The following is a 14950-nucleotide window of genomic DNA, read 5'->3' as shown; positions in this document are numbered from 1 at the left end:
ACAGCTGGAGGACTGTGTGCAGTTTCTGGTGCCCACACTATAGGAAGGATGTGATTGTACTGGGAGGGGGTACAGAGGGGATTCACCAGGATACTGCCTGGGCTGGAGCAGGTTAGTGATGAAGACAGGCTGGAGAAGCTCAGGGTGGTTTCTTTAGAGCAGAGAAGGCTGAGGGGGGAACCTGATCGAGGTGGATAAGATTATGAGGGGCTTGGACGGGGTGGGGGGGGGGGGATAGAAAGCAGCCGCTCCCCCTTAATCATAGGGACAATAACAAGGCCGGGAGGTGCGGGGGCGTAATAATGTATAAAAACAGAAATTGCTGGAAAAGTTCTGTAGGTCTGGCAGCATCTATGGTGAGAAATCAAGTTAACATTTTGAGTCCAGTGAGCCTTCTTCAGAATTCTAAGCATCACTCGACCCAAAACATTAACTCTGATTCCTCTCCACAGACGCTGCCAGACCTACAGAACTTTTCCAACAATTTGTTTTTGTTTCTGATTTCCAGCATCAACAATTCTTTTGGGCATAATAAAGTGAAAGACAGGAGGTTTCTCAGGGAATTGAGAAAATCCTTTTTCACTGAGAAGTTACTGGGGGTCTGGAATGCCTTGCCTGGCAGAGGGGTTGAGGTGGGAAACGTTACAACCTTTAAAAAGTACTCTGATATGCATTTGAAATGTCTTCGCGTCCAAGGCTATGGGCCTAATGCTGAATAATGAGACTCGTGTGTGCAGTAAAGATTCGATGGGCAGAAGGGCCTTTTTCTGTCCTGTACGATTCTATGATTCTCTAAGAGGTCTCAATCACCATTCTTACTTGGAATGAAAGTGCCTCCCAACAGCACAGTGGTGTCTTACACCCCAGGGGCTCCACAGGTTTAAGAAGGCAGCTCATCACCGCCTTCCCAACAGCAATTAAGAATGGGCAGTAATGGTTACAGTAACGGTCCTCTCTATCTCCTGATTACAATAAAACAAAACATTCCCAGGAAATTCATGCTCTTGAGAGCATTGCCCCGGACCCACAGGTCACTGCTGTATCCGCAGCGTGCTGTCAGCTGCCTTCACAGCAAAACTGATGATCTCCTTCTGTCTTTGCCTTTACAGTCAGTGCCGATCAGAAGGACAGAGCTCAGGAGCGGTGTGTGAGTGCTACTGCAGGATTTCGTGTGTGTGCAGACTGGCATTGTCGCTCTCCTCGACTCGGTGCTGAGGACGGAGCTGAGGAGCAGTGTTATCCAAAGGCTAAGGCGACTGCGAGATCACCCATGAGCCCAGATTGGCACCGACGCACACCCCCTCTCGCTGTCAGGGACTTGCACCTGTCTCCCGGTAGCTGCTGTGATTTGTTCTCAGTAGATGGGCACTCTGGCAGAATGAGGGGTGCAGGCTGTACAGGCAGGGCACCTGAGGGGCTGAGTGTGAGCTGGGCACAGGCAGTGAGTATGAGCCAGACACTGAGGGGCAGTGAATGTGAGCTGGGCATGGGCAGTGAGTGTGAGCTGGGCACTGAGGGGCAGTGAGTGTGAGTTGGGAACGGGCAGTGAGTGTGAGCTGGGCACGGGCAGTGAGTGTGAGCTGGGCACTGAGGGACAGTGAGTGTGAGCTGGGCACGGGCAGTGAGTGTGAGCTAGGCACTGAGGGTCAGTGAATGTGAGCTGGGCACTGAGGGGCAGTGAGTGTGGGCTGGGCACGGGCAGTGAGTGTGAGCTGGGCACTGAGGGTCAGTGAATGTGAGCTGGGCAATGGGGGCAGTGAGTGTGAACTGGGCAGGGCAGTGAGTGTGAGCTGGGCACTGAGGGGCAGTGAGTATGAGCTGGTCACTGAGGGGCAGTGAGTGTGAGTCAGGCACTGAGGGGCAGTGTGTCTGAGCTGGGCAGGGGCAGTGAGTGTGGCATGCTGATTGGCCATTTACAGTCAAGTCAGACTCACATTGGGCCTCTCTTAGCCGTGAATTGTGAACTCTTAGCCATTTTAATCTGCATCAAATCAGTCACAAGCTGTGCTGAATATGACATCGCTAAATACAAAAAACAACAGATCCTGCCTCCATTGCTTTCTGAGGCAGAGGGTCCCAAAATCACACAAAACCTTTCGCAAAACATTCCTCCGAAATGTGACCCACTTGGAAAAGTGCATTGATACTCGAAGCCAGGATAATTGAAGCAGTGTCACTCCTCACTGAGATTACATGCTGGAAATCGATCCCCACTATTCCCAGAATTATCACAGAAGGTTTATCAATGTGTACAGAATTCCCCAATGTCCCTGTCTTTCAGATCCAGGTAGACAGAAATTATGAACCAGGTTTCTGTACTAAACAACAATTACTCTTTACAAATAAATAGACTAGCTATCGGAAACAATAATGAACAATCATCATATAACTACTCGTTAAAACTCTAACCTCCTCGTAAACACCCCCCAACTCACACACACAGATACACATATACACAGAAGGAACTTATTGTATGTGTGCAGGGATAAACCACTGAGAAGGTTATTTTTCTTGTTAGGATTTGCTGCTTCTCAGTCTTTCTTCTCCTGGTATGTTCACTTGATTACAGAAGGCACAGGGCGACTAGTTCACAGATTGCAAAGTCTCTTAGCTACTCATTTAAAAGGCCAGTTACAATCACTGGGAGGGTAGTTTTCTTCAGGCTTCAGGGATTTTTTTTTTTTAACTGCACACCAAGGTGGAGATATCACCTCACTTCTGCATGTCAGAGGATTTCTGACCATTTTGTTGACATCCACAAGCTGTTCCTCTGCTTGGGAACCAATCATATCGTTGTTACCAGGTAGAACTCCTTTATCATCAACAATTGGTTGCCACTGCACAGACCAATCAACGACTTGTTCCTGGATGAATCTACCTTTTTACCCAGCCTCTGGCCCTAGCTCATCTTCAGGAAGCCCCTCCCACTGACTGAGCAAGCAGCTGTGTAAACAGCACTTACAGCGAGGGGCAGGCTGTTTGTTTTGGAAAGGTGCAGCAATCCCTCCCACAATCCTCAGGGTTTAGAAAACAGCCCTTTTCTCATTTCAGTCCACAACCCGACATACAGAGACATAAAAGAGATACAGTCTTTACACTGGGATCATTATAAAAATTAGAGACTGAACTAAATTACTCAAAGTGCTTGATTTAGCTGATTAAGAAGCTCAGGTTAACAATAAACACTGACTCAACAAGAAACTATTATTTCTCACAACCTAATCAAAACATTTGTTTTACTATGGTTAGAACCATCAATTTATAATTCTAACTTATTCTTTTCCTTCTTAAACCCCAACAAACAGATGCAAATGTACACAGACAAACAGAAAAACATGGTGGAGAAAAATATATTAGGGAAATACAGATCAATAGTACAGTCCAGGGATTCATTTATGTTGTCCCTTTTAGGGTCATAGAGATGTACAGCATGGAAACAGACCCTTCGGTCCAACCCGTCCATGCTGACAAAATATCCTAAATTAATCTAGTCCTATTTGCCAGCATGTAGCCCATATCCTTCTAAATTCTTCCTATTCATATACCCAGCCAGATGCTTTTTAAGTGTTGCAATTGTACCAGCCTCCACCACATCCTCTGGCAGCTCATTCCATACACGTACTACCCTAATTGTACCTGCCTCCACCACATCCTCTGGCAGCTCGTTCCACACACGTGTCACCCTCTGCGTGAAAAAGTTGCCCCTTAGGTCCCTTTTATATCTTCCCCTCTCACCCTAAACCTATGCCCACCAGTTCTGGACTCCCCCACCCTAGGGAAAAGACTTTGTCTATTTATCCCCATTAGACATCCCATTCATCCTAGATATCAATCTAATAAACTTCTTCTGAACTCCCCAAAAGCATTTATATTTCTCTTTGAGAGAGACCGGTACTGCACACAGTGTTGGAGATGTGGGCACACCGTTGCCTGTGTAACTGAAGCACATCATATTCTTTTATGTTCAATTCCTCTTTTAATAAAGTATAACATCCCCCACATTCTCCCCGTATCTGTGTGGGTTTCCTCTGGGTGCTCCAGCTTCCAACCACAGTCCAAAGATATGCAGGTTAGGGAGGGTTAGCCATGCTAAATTACCCAGAGTGCCCAGGGATGTGCAGGTTAGAGTGGGTTAGCCATGCTAAATTACCCAGAGTGCCTAGGGATGTGCAGGTTAGGGTGGGTTAGCCATGCTAAATTACCCACAGTGCCTAGGGATATGCAGGTTAGGGTGGGTTAGCCATGCTAAATTACCCAGAGTACCCAGGGATGTGCAGGTTAGGGTGGGTTAGCCATGCGAAATTACCCAGAGTGCCCAGGGATGTGCAGGTTAGAGTGGGTTAGCCGTGCTAAATTACCCAGGGGTGTGCAGGTTAGGGTGGGTTAGCCATGCTAAATTACCCAGAGTGCCCAGGGATGTGCAGGTTAGGGTGGGTTAGCCATGCTAAATTACCCAGAGTGCCCAGGGATGTGCAGGTTAGAGTGGGTTAGCCATGCTAAATTACCCAGGGGTGTGCAGGTTAGGGTGGGTTAGCCATGCTAAATTACCCAGGGGTGTGCAGGTTAGGGTGGGTTAGCCATGCTAAATTACCCAGAGTGCCCAGGGATGTGCAGGTTAGAGTGGGTTAGCCATGCTAAATTACCCAGGGGTGTGCAGGTTAGGGTGGGTTAGCCATGCTAAATTACCCAGAGTGCCCAGGGATGTGCAGGTTAGGGTGGGTTAGCCATGCTAAATTACCCAGAGTGCCCAGGGATGTGCAGGTTAGAGTGGGTTAGCCATGGGGAATGTAGCGTTTACAGGGATAAAGTAGGATAGGTGGGTCTGGGTGGGATGCTCTTCAGAAGGTCAGTGTGGACTCAATGGGCTAAATAGGATTCTATGATCCCATTAGCCTTCTCAATTGTAAACTCTCTACCCTGTTAATCTGCATCAAATGTTTCATACTGTATTGAATTATTAGAAGGAGCCACTGCACAGCTCCTGGGTTAAATTAAGTACAGTGAGCTACCAGACCCAGCCTGGGGATCTCCCCACTAATGACAGCTGTATAAACCCAGTCTCAATCACTCCTGACAGGGGCAGAGAGAGTGTCTGACCCTCAACAGGTCAGTGTTAGCACAGTCTGAGAGACACAGCCTGTAACACGTTAAAAACTGAAATGTGATGAATTTTAATTCAAAATCTTCAGTTTAGTCGAGTCAGTTTCTTATGTGTTTATGCATCTTTCCACAGCTCGTAATCAACTGAGCAGAGAAACTGCAAGGTCAGTAGAACATTATATACTAACAGGGACTGTGCGTTATTCCCAGACAGACAGGGTCCATGTGTTAATCTGGGCCGACACCGCTCTGCGTTATTCCCGGACAGACTGGGTACACGTGTTATTCCTGGATTGCTGTGGGTCACGTACACGCTGTTTGTGCTTTGTAGTTTTCTTGGCTTCTGTCTGGGGAGGGAGCTAGTAGCTGTGCTGTAACCAGAGTGAGGTTCAGCCCTCTCCCAGCTTGGGACACTAATGTCTCCTATTTTGTATTTCCAGCTCACGGGATGATCCACTTCACCTCAGTGGACTCAGTGGGGTCAGTGACATTGTAGCTGACCTGTTTAATGAGGGAAAATTGTCCACGAAAGGCCTGGGCCTGTCTGAACAACAAATTGAGAAACTCTCCAGGTAGGGATTGCCAATGGCATTTATTTGACATGTCCCACTGGCCAATGGGAATATAAGCTGCAAAACACATAATTCCAGTTCAGAAAGACAGCACAGTGGTTCAGTGGCGAGCACTGCCTGATAGCAGCATGGACAATGGGTTCGATCCCAGCCTCAGGTGATTGGCTGTGTGGGGTTTGCACATTCTCCCCATGTCTCTCTGAGTTTCCTCCAGGTATTCCGGTTTCCTCCCACAGTCCAAAGATGTGCAGGTCAGGGTGGATTGGCCATGGGATAGGGTGGAGTTGTGGCTTTTCAGAGAGTCAGTGTGGATGGGCCGAATGACCTGCTTCCACACTGTAGCATTCCATGATTCTATATTAAATCTATATCAGCTAGCCCAATCTGGGAGTCCTTGACGGGACAGTGTAGAGAGAGCTTTATTCTCGATCCATCCCAGTGCTGTCCCTGTCCTGGGAGTGTTTGACGGGGATGGAGTTAAGGGAATATGCCTGATGGTATTTCCACATCCTGATTCTCCATGTTTCCACTCACACACTCACTTGTCCATTGTTTTGGGAATGTGCAGGTATTCTAAGCCTGCAAAACGAAGTGTGCAGGAACAGAAGGAGATTCAAGAATGGATGAAACACAAGAGGCAGCAGAGGTTTGCAACATATCGACAACACAGAGAAGATCTGAGGAGTAAGGAGCGATCACCGTACTGTGCCAAGGAGAGGCAGGTGAGAAGCCAGTTACTTTCCTGGTGCTCTGGGCATGTTGACAACCAGGAGCAGGGAACTCTGCCAAAGCCAGTTGTTTGGTTTATTCTGATAATCGTTTTCATTTTATTCACAGAAGAAAGTCACAAACAAAGAAATTAAACAACACCAGAAGCAGACTGCAGTAAACAAGAGGTAATTATTTAATACAGTGCTGCCTTCTACTCAGAGACTGACCGATTCACCGTGTATACCATACCCCGGAGACTGACCGATTCACCGTGTATACCATACCCCGGAGACTGACCGATTCACCGTGTATATCCTCACCCAGAGACTGACCGATTCACCGTGTATACCCTACACCGGAGACTGACCGATTCACCGTGTATACCATACCCCAGAGACTGACCGATTCACCGTGTATACTATACCCCAGAGACTGACCGATTCACCGTGTATACCATACCCCGGAGATTGACCGATTCACCGTGTATACCATACCCCAGAGACTGACCGATTCACCGTGTATACCCTACACCGGAGACTGACCGATTCACCGTTTATGCCATTCCCCAGAGACTGACCGATTCACCGTGTATACCCTACACCGGAGACTGACCGATTCACCGTGTATACCATACTCCGGAGACTGATCGATTCACGATGTATACCCTCACCCAGAGACTGACCGTTTCACCGTGTATACCATACCCCAGAGACTGACCGATTCACCATGCATACCATACCCCAGAGACTGACCGATTCACCGTGTATACCATACCCCAGAGACTGACCGATTCACCGTGTATACTCTAACCCGGAGACTGACCGATTCACCGTGTATACCCTCATCCAGAGACTGACCGATTCACCGTGTATACCATACCCCAGAGACTGACCGATTCACCGAGTATACCATACCCCGGAGACTGACCGATTCACCGTGTATACCATACCCCGGAGACTGACCGATTCACCGTGTATAACATACCCTGGAGACTGACCGATTCACCGTGTATACCCTACCCCGGAGACTGACCGATTCTCCTTGTATACCATACCCCGGAGACTGACCGATTCACTGTGTATACCATATCCCAGGGACTGACCGATTCACCGTGTATACCCTAACCCAGAGACTGACCGATTCACCGTGTATACCATACCCCGGAGACTGACTGATTCACCGTGTATACCATACCCCGGAGACTGACCGATTCACCGTGTCTTCCCTACCCCAGAGACTGACCGATTCACCGTGTATACCCTCACCCAGAGACTGACCGATTCACCGTGTATACCATACCCTGGAGACTGACCGATTCACCGTGTATACCCTAACCCAGACACTAACCAATTCACCGTGTATACAATACCCCAGACACTGACCGATTCACCGTGTAAACCATACTCCGGAGGCTGACCGATTCACCGTGTGTACCATACCACAGACACTGACCGATTCTCCATGTATACCCTAACCCAGAAACTAACCGATTCACCGTGTATACCATACCCCAGAAACAGACCGATTCACCGTGTATACCATACCACAGAGACTGACCGATTCACCGTGTATACCCTAACCCAGAGACTGACCGATTCACCGTGTACACCATACCCTGGAGACTGACCGATTCACCGTGTATACCCTCACCCAGAGACTGACCGATTCACCGTGTATACCATACCCCGGAGACTGACCGATTCACCGTGTATACCATACCCCAGAGACTGACCGATTCACCGTGCATACCATACCCCAGAGACTGACCGATTCACCGTGTATACCATACCCTAGAGACTGACCGATTCACCGTGTATACTCTAACCCGGAGACTGACCGATTCACCGTGTATACCCTCATCCAGAGATTGACCGATTCGTATAACATACCCTGGAGACTGACCGATTCACCGTGTATACCATACCCCGGAGACTGACCGATTCACCGTGTATACCCTAACCCAGACACTAACCGATTCACCGTGTATACCCTCACCCGGAGACTGACCGATTCACCGTGTATACCATACCCCGGAGACTGACCGATTCACCGTGTATACCATACCCCGGAGACTGACCGATTCACCGTGTATTCCCTACCCCAGATACTGACCGATTCACCGTGTATACCCTCACCCGGAGACTGACCGATTCACCGTGTATACCATACCCCAGAGACTGACCGATTCACCGTGTATACCATACCCCGGAGACTGACCGATTCACCGTGTAAACCATACTCCGGAGGCTGACCGATTCACCGTGTGTACCATACCACAGACCTGACCGATTCACCGTGTATACCCTAACCCAGACACTAACCGATTCACCGTGTATACAATACCCCAGAGACTGACCGATTCACCGTGTATACAATACCCCAGAGACTGACCGATTCACCGTGTATACCATACCCCGGAGACTGACCGATTCACCGTGTAAACCATACTCCGGAGGCTGACCGATTCACCGTGTGTACCATACCACAGACACTGACCGATTCACCATGTATACCCTAACCCAGAAACTAACCGATTCACCGTGTATACCATACCCCAGAGACAGACCGATTCACCGTGTATACCATACACCAGAGACTGACCGATTCACCGTGTATACCCTAACCCAGAGACTGACCGATTCACCGTGTATACCCTACCCAGAGACTGACCGATTCACCGTGTATACCCTACCCCGGAGACTGACCGATTCACCGTGTATACCATACCCCAGAGACTGACCGATTCACCGTGTATACCATACCCCGGAGACTGACCGATCCACCGTGTACACCATATCCCGGAGACTGACCGATTCACCGTGTATACCATATCCCGGAGACTGACCGATTCACCGTGTATACCATATCCCGGAGACTGACCGATTCACCGTGTATACCCTACCCCGGAGACTGGCCGATTCACCGTGTATACCATATCCCGGAGACTGACCGATTCACCGTGTATACCCTACCCCGGAGACTGGCCGATTCACCGTGTATACCATATCCCGGAGTCTGACCGATTCACCGTGTATACCCTACCCCGGAGACTGGCCGATTCACCGTGTATACCATATCCCGGAGACTGACCGATTCACCGTGTATACCATACCCCGGAGACTGACCGATTCACCGTGTACACCATACCCCGGAGACTGACCGATTCACCGTGTATACCCTCACCCAGAGACTGACCGATTCACCGTGTATACCCTACCCCGGAGACTGGCCGATTCACCGTGTATACCATATCCCGGAGACTGACCGATTCACCGTGTATACCCTACCCCAGAGACTGACCAATTCACCGTGTATACCCTATCCCAGAGACTGACCGATTTATTGTGTATACCATACCCCGGAGACTGACCGATTCACCGTGTATACCCTACCCCAGAGACTGACCGATTCACCGTGTATACCCTATCCCAGAGACTGACCGATTCATTGTGTATACCATACCCCGGAGACTGACCGATTCACCGTGTACACCATACCCCGGAGACTGACCGATTCACCGTGTATACCCTATCCCAGAGACTGACCGATTCACCGTGTATACCCTACCCCAGAGACTGACCGATTCACCGTGTATACCCTATCCCAGAGACTGACCGATTCACCGTGTACACCATACCCCAGAGACTGACCGATTCACCGTGTATACCATACCCCGGAGACTGACCGATTCATTGTGTATATTGGAGATTAAGTAATTCACATTCCGTTAGTTATCAGGGACATCAGAATGTGACTGTAAGTGAGGCACATAGGGGGAACCTGAGTTCAGGAGCCTCAGCTCTTGACCTTGTCCAACAGATATGAGATTCTTGCTCCCTGTACGGATGAGGAAAAGGGCTCCGGGCAGGATGAGCCAGCTGACCACGGCACCATGGTGCAGAAGGCCATTCAAGAGGGGGGAGCAAAAAGACAAGTAGTTGTTATAGGGGATTCTACAATTAGGGGGACAGATAGTATCCTTTGCAAGCCGGATCGGGAGTCTCGCATGGTGTGTTGCCTGCCCGGTGCCAGGGTGCGGGACATCTCCGACCGGCTTGAAAGGATATTGGAGATGGAGGGGGTGGATCCAGTTGTTGTGGTCCACGTTGGGACTAACAACATAGGCAAAGCTAGGGTGGAGGACCTGTTTGGGGATTATCGAGCACTAGGAAGGAAATTGAAGTACAGGTCCTCAAGGGTCATAATCTCCAGATTACTGCTCGAGCCACGTGCCAATTGGCATAGGGATAAGAAAATTAGGGAAGTAAACACATGGCTAAGGGATTGGTGTGGGAAAGAGGGATTCCACTTCATGGGGCATTGGCATCAGTTTTGGAACCGGGGGGATCTGTACCGTTGGGATGGTCTCCACCTTGGAAGAATTGAGAGACTTCCAGACTGCCTGAATTTGTGAAGTTAGCCACTGAGGGGAGATGGAGTCGGAGGAAATGTAACTACTGTACACGTATGAATGTACAAGTGTTAATGATAGGGAACAATGCATGCAGGGGAATGTTGGTAATGCTTCTGAAAGGGTTAATGCTGGCATGTATAAATGCCGATGTCCTAAGGACTTAGATGGGGAAAGGCAGAAGAGCTCTTTATCTTGAAGGTTTTAAGACCTACCATCTAGGTACCCCCCCCGCTCCCCCTCCCCAGCCTCTGTAACAATATCTATCCCACTAACTCACTGGTACCTGGTTACTATAATGCAATAAACAGAAAAGCTATAATGTTTTTAGACCACCAGGTGGTTTCTCTCTACCAGTTGACCAAACAGTCCCTATAGGTCCCTACCCAAAAGGAAGATGTGGCAACCAAAGCACCGTCCGGTGGTCAAGAATCCTGTTAGCTCATACATGAAGATGCCAGTAGCATTTGGCTGGAAGTAATTTAGCTGTACCACTGCAACAGAAGAGGCTCAGTTGACTGCAGGGAAAGACAGATCAGACCGTCCTGGTTTTAATGGGATCATCTCATAATAAGGGCATTTCCCAGTGCCCCAGGCTGTTTGTTTCTGCAATGGCCTAGGTTCTGTAGATTCAAAGCCCATCACAACAGGAGAGTACTTTGAAGATTATATGTGCAGTACACATCTACAGTTGTATTACACTGTCCTCCTGTAATACTGCCCTGCTCACAGTATATGGACAGCAGCCCCCTCTCACGCTGACCAACCCCTGGAAAAAAACCACCTTAACTAAACCCACTCACCAGCACCACTCCTCAATCATGTCAAGTCATCCCTTATGAAATCTCAGTTAATAGATGTGAAGCTGGAAGAGCACAGCAGGTCAGATAACATCCAGGAGCAGTAAAGTCAATGTTTCCGGCCAAATTCCTTCATCAGGCTGGCCCGAGGCTATGGGTTTTGATAACTCCATGGTCTGATTATATAACCTCAGAGACAAGAGGCAGAGCTGTTCACTGCTGACTGCAGGAGTTGTTAACTAGATTGAGAAAAGCTCCACTCTTTAGCCTGTGTGAAATGAGATCTCCAAAGGAGATTTACTGGAATCAATGCTCCGTGATAAATTTTGTCTGTCAGCTCATGGGACTAAGTTGCGACTTACAAAGACAAAGTATTGCTGCTTGAATCACGTTTTATTTACAGGCCTGTTGACATTTTAAACAAAAGACTTGCATTGGTAGTGCACTCTTCTTGACCTCAAGATATCCCAAGGCACTTTAACAACCAATTCAAGAAGTGTAGTCACAAGTGAGGGAAAGGCAGTCAGTCTATGCACAGGAGGATCCCAAAAACAACAATGAGATAGTAACACCTGCTTTAGGTAGTGGTTGATGTTGGTCCAGGAGAGGGATGGGCATCTCATCCTAAAGATAACAGCGCTGACATGCACAACACCTGCAATGCACCACTTTAATACGTGCCTGGATTATGTCGTATGTGCTCATTGGAGGGGGACTCAAAGCCACAATCGTCTGACTCCGGATGTGGAAATGCTGGCAACTGAGTTACATCATACCAAGGGAGCCCTGGACCTGTCTGAGTGAGAGGGAAATGGCTGCAGAGCTCAATATGAGGGGAAGTAATATGGAGGCTAGAATTTGAAGAGGTCAAGTAAATTGTGTCATACACGATATTAATGTGTCGGAGACTGCAAGGAGGAAGAGTTAATATCAATGCAGGGAGAGCATGGAGGAGAAACATAAAAGAAAAACTAATAAGTTCAAGGCTGAAAGCTGAATCTGAGCTCAAGGATATTAGAGTCATAGAGTTATACAGCATAGAAACAGACCCTTCGGTCTAACTCGTCCATATAATATAGAACCTAGAACAGTACAGCCAATGATGTTGCACCGAACACAATGCCAAATTAAACTAATTCCCTCTGCCTGCCCTTGGTCCATATCCCTCCATTCCTTGCATATTCATGTGCCGATGTAAAAGTTTCTTAAATGCCCTATCTGCCTCCACCACCACCTCTAACAGTGCATTCCAGACTCCTACCACTCTCTGGCTCAGTGGTTAGCACTGCTGCCTCACAGCACCAAGGATCTGGGTTTGATTCCAGCCTCGGGTGACTGTCTGACTGGAGTTTGCACATTCTCCCCGTGTCTGCGTGACTTTCCTCTGGGTGCTCTGGTTTCCTCCTACAATCCAAAGATGTGCAGGTTAGGGCAATTAGCCGTACTAAATTGCCCATTGTGTTCAGGGATGTGTAAGTTAGGTGCATTAGTCTGAGGTAAATGTAGAATAATAGGGTCTGGGTGGGTTACTCTTTGGAGGGTCAGATTGGACTTGTTGGGCCAAATGGCCTGTTTGCACACTGTTAAGGATTTTATGATTCTATCTCCTTTGAGCTTTCCCCCTCTCACCTTGAATGCATGCCCCCTAGTTTTAGGCATTTAATTCGACTGGGACAACACTACTATCATAGGGCAAGCCAGACAGAGAACAGCCAGGGAATTCCTAGAGGCATGGCATTCATCCACAAACTCCATCAACAAACACATCGACCTGGACCCAATATACCAACCACTATAGCGGACAGCTGAAACTGACAACCGGAAGCGGCAGGGACAGACCACTATAAACACTGGAGGAAACATCAAAGAAGCGCTTCACAGGAGGCTCCCAAGCACTGATGATGTCGCCTAGCCAGGGGACGAAACGTTTGCAACAAAAACTTCCAGCTCGGCGAACAGAACCACAACAACGAGCACCCGAGCTACAAATCTTCTCACAAACTTTGAATCCAGCATTAAGGATGAGGTTTCTAAATTCTTGGAAGAGCAGGGTCGGATTAGAACAAGTCAACATGGATTTAGTAAGGGGAGGTTGTGCCTGACAAACCTGTTAGTAGTCTTTGAAGAGGTGACAAGTAGATTAGACCGGGGAAACCCAGTGGATGTGGTCTATCTAGACTTCCAAAAGGCCTTTGATAAGGTGCCACACGGGAGGCTGCTGAGCAAGGTGAGGGCCCATGGTGTTCGAGGTGAGCTACTCGTATGGATTGAGGATTGGCTGTCTGACAGAAGGCAGAGAGTTGGGATAAAAGGTTCTGTGTACTCTAACCCAGAGACTGACCGATTCACCGTGTGTACCGTAACCCAGAGACTGACTCATTCACCGTGTGTACCATAAGCCGGACACTGACCGATTGACCGTCTGTATCGTAAAGTGAAAGCGCACAACTCATCATGTATCCTAAGTCCTTCCACACCCTTGTACAAATCCCTGATTGACTTTCCATGGAACTCCGTTGAGCGCCTTGATCCAACCTCCCATCACACTCTCAGATACTCCATTCCAGACCCTAATACCTGAATTGAAAAATGTGGTGCTGGAAAAGCACAGCAGGCCAGGGAGCATCCGAGGAGCAGGAGAATCGACGTCTCGGGCATAAGCCCTTCTTCAGGGCTAATACCTGAAGTCAACCTGTCTCCCCCACACTCTCAGACAGTACATTCCGGACCCGAGTCACGAATTGGCAGGGTTGGATTTGTCCTGCTTTTTATGTTCACAACGTACCTGGGCAATTTTTAATGATTTTGTCAGGTAGATGCCAGTGTTGTCACCTTACTGGAACAGTTTGACTAGGTGAGTGGCAAGTTCTGGAGTACTGGTCTTCAGTACTATAGCCACAATGTTATCAGGGACCAATGCCTTTACAGTATTCAGTCTCCAAGCCTTTCTTGATATCACGTGGAGTGAATTGAATTGGCTGGAGACTGGTATCTGTGATGTTGGGAACCACTGGAGGAGGCCATTCCGTTCTGTATCCCTGGATCTGAACAATTATCTGTGAACCATGTTGCTGGGTCTGAATAATTCATTGTGTGTATCAGTAAGTTGTGGTGTTTTTGGATGAACTGTCTGTCCTGTCTGTTTCTGTCCAGGGTAACTCTAGCTGTGAACCATGAACAGCGAAGACAAGCAGCACTTAACCTGATGAATGAGATGTTGTGTGACACCATTCAGCTTCCAGCCACTCGTTCACGAGCTCCGAGGGAAAGGCTACTCAAGTCAACTCAAAGCACTCAGTCCCGGCCGCACACCACACAAAGAGGGTAAGTAGAGGAGGGCTTCCCCTGACAGGGAT

At 48.4% G+C, this 14950-nt stretch overlaps 1 protein-coding gene across 1 annotated transcript in view; it reads left to right on the top strand.

Moving 5' to 3' along the window:
* LOC122558020 (ciliogenesis and planar polarity effector 1-like) overlaps window positions 1-14950 on the top strand; it is a 68184-nt gene that overhangs the window by 48601 nt on the left and 4633 nt on the right. The window contains exons 12-17 of the mRNA XM_043706354.1: window positions 1110-1334; window positions 5234-5264; window positions 5541-5672; window positions 6241-6394; window positions 6510-6568; window positions 14748-14918. Coding sequence (XP_043562289.1) covers window positions 1110-1334; window positions 5234-5264; window positions 5541-5672; window positions 6241-6394; window positions 6510-6568; window positions 14748-14918 — 772 coding nt within the window. The remainder of the gene's footprint in view (window positions 1-1109; window positions 1335-5233; window positions 5265-5540; window positions 5673-6240; window positions 6395-6509; window positions 6569-14747; window positions 14919-14950) is intronic.

This window comes from Chiloscyllium plagiosum, chromosome 16 (assembly GCF_004010195.1).
Source record: "Chiloscyllium plagiosum isolate BGI_BamShark_2017 chromosome 16, ASM401019v2, whole genome shotgun sequence".
NCBI classification, from domain to species: Eukaryota; Metazoa; Chordata; class Chondrichthyes; order Orectolobiformes; family Hemiscylliidae; genus Chiloscyllium; species Chiloscyllium plagiosum.
The sequence above is the reverse complement of the archived record's forward strand: the minus strand, read 5'-3'. Positions and strand labels throughout refer to the sequence as shown.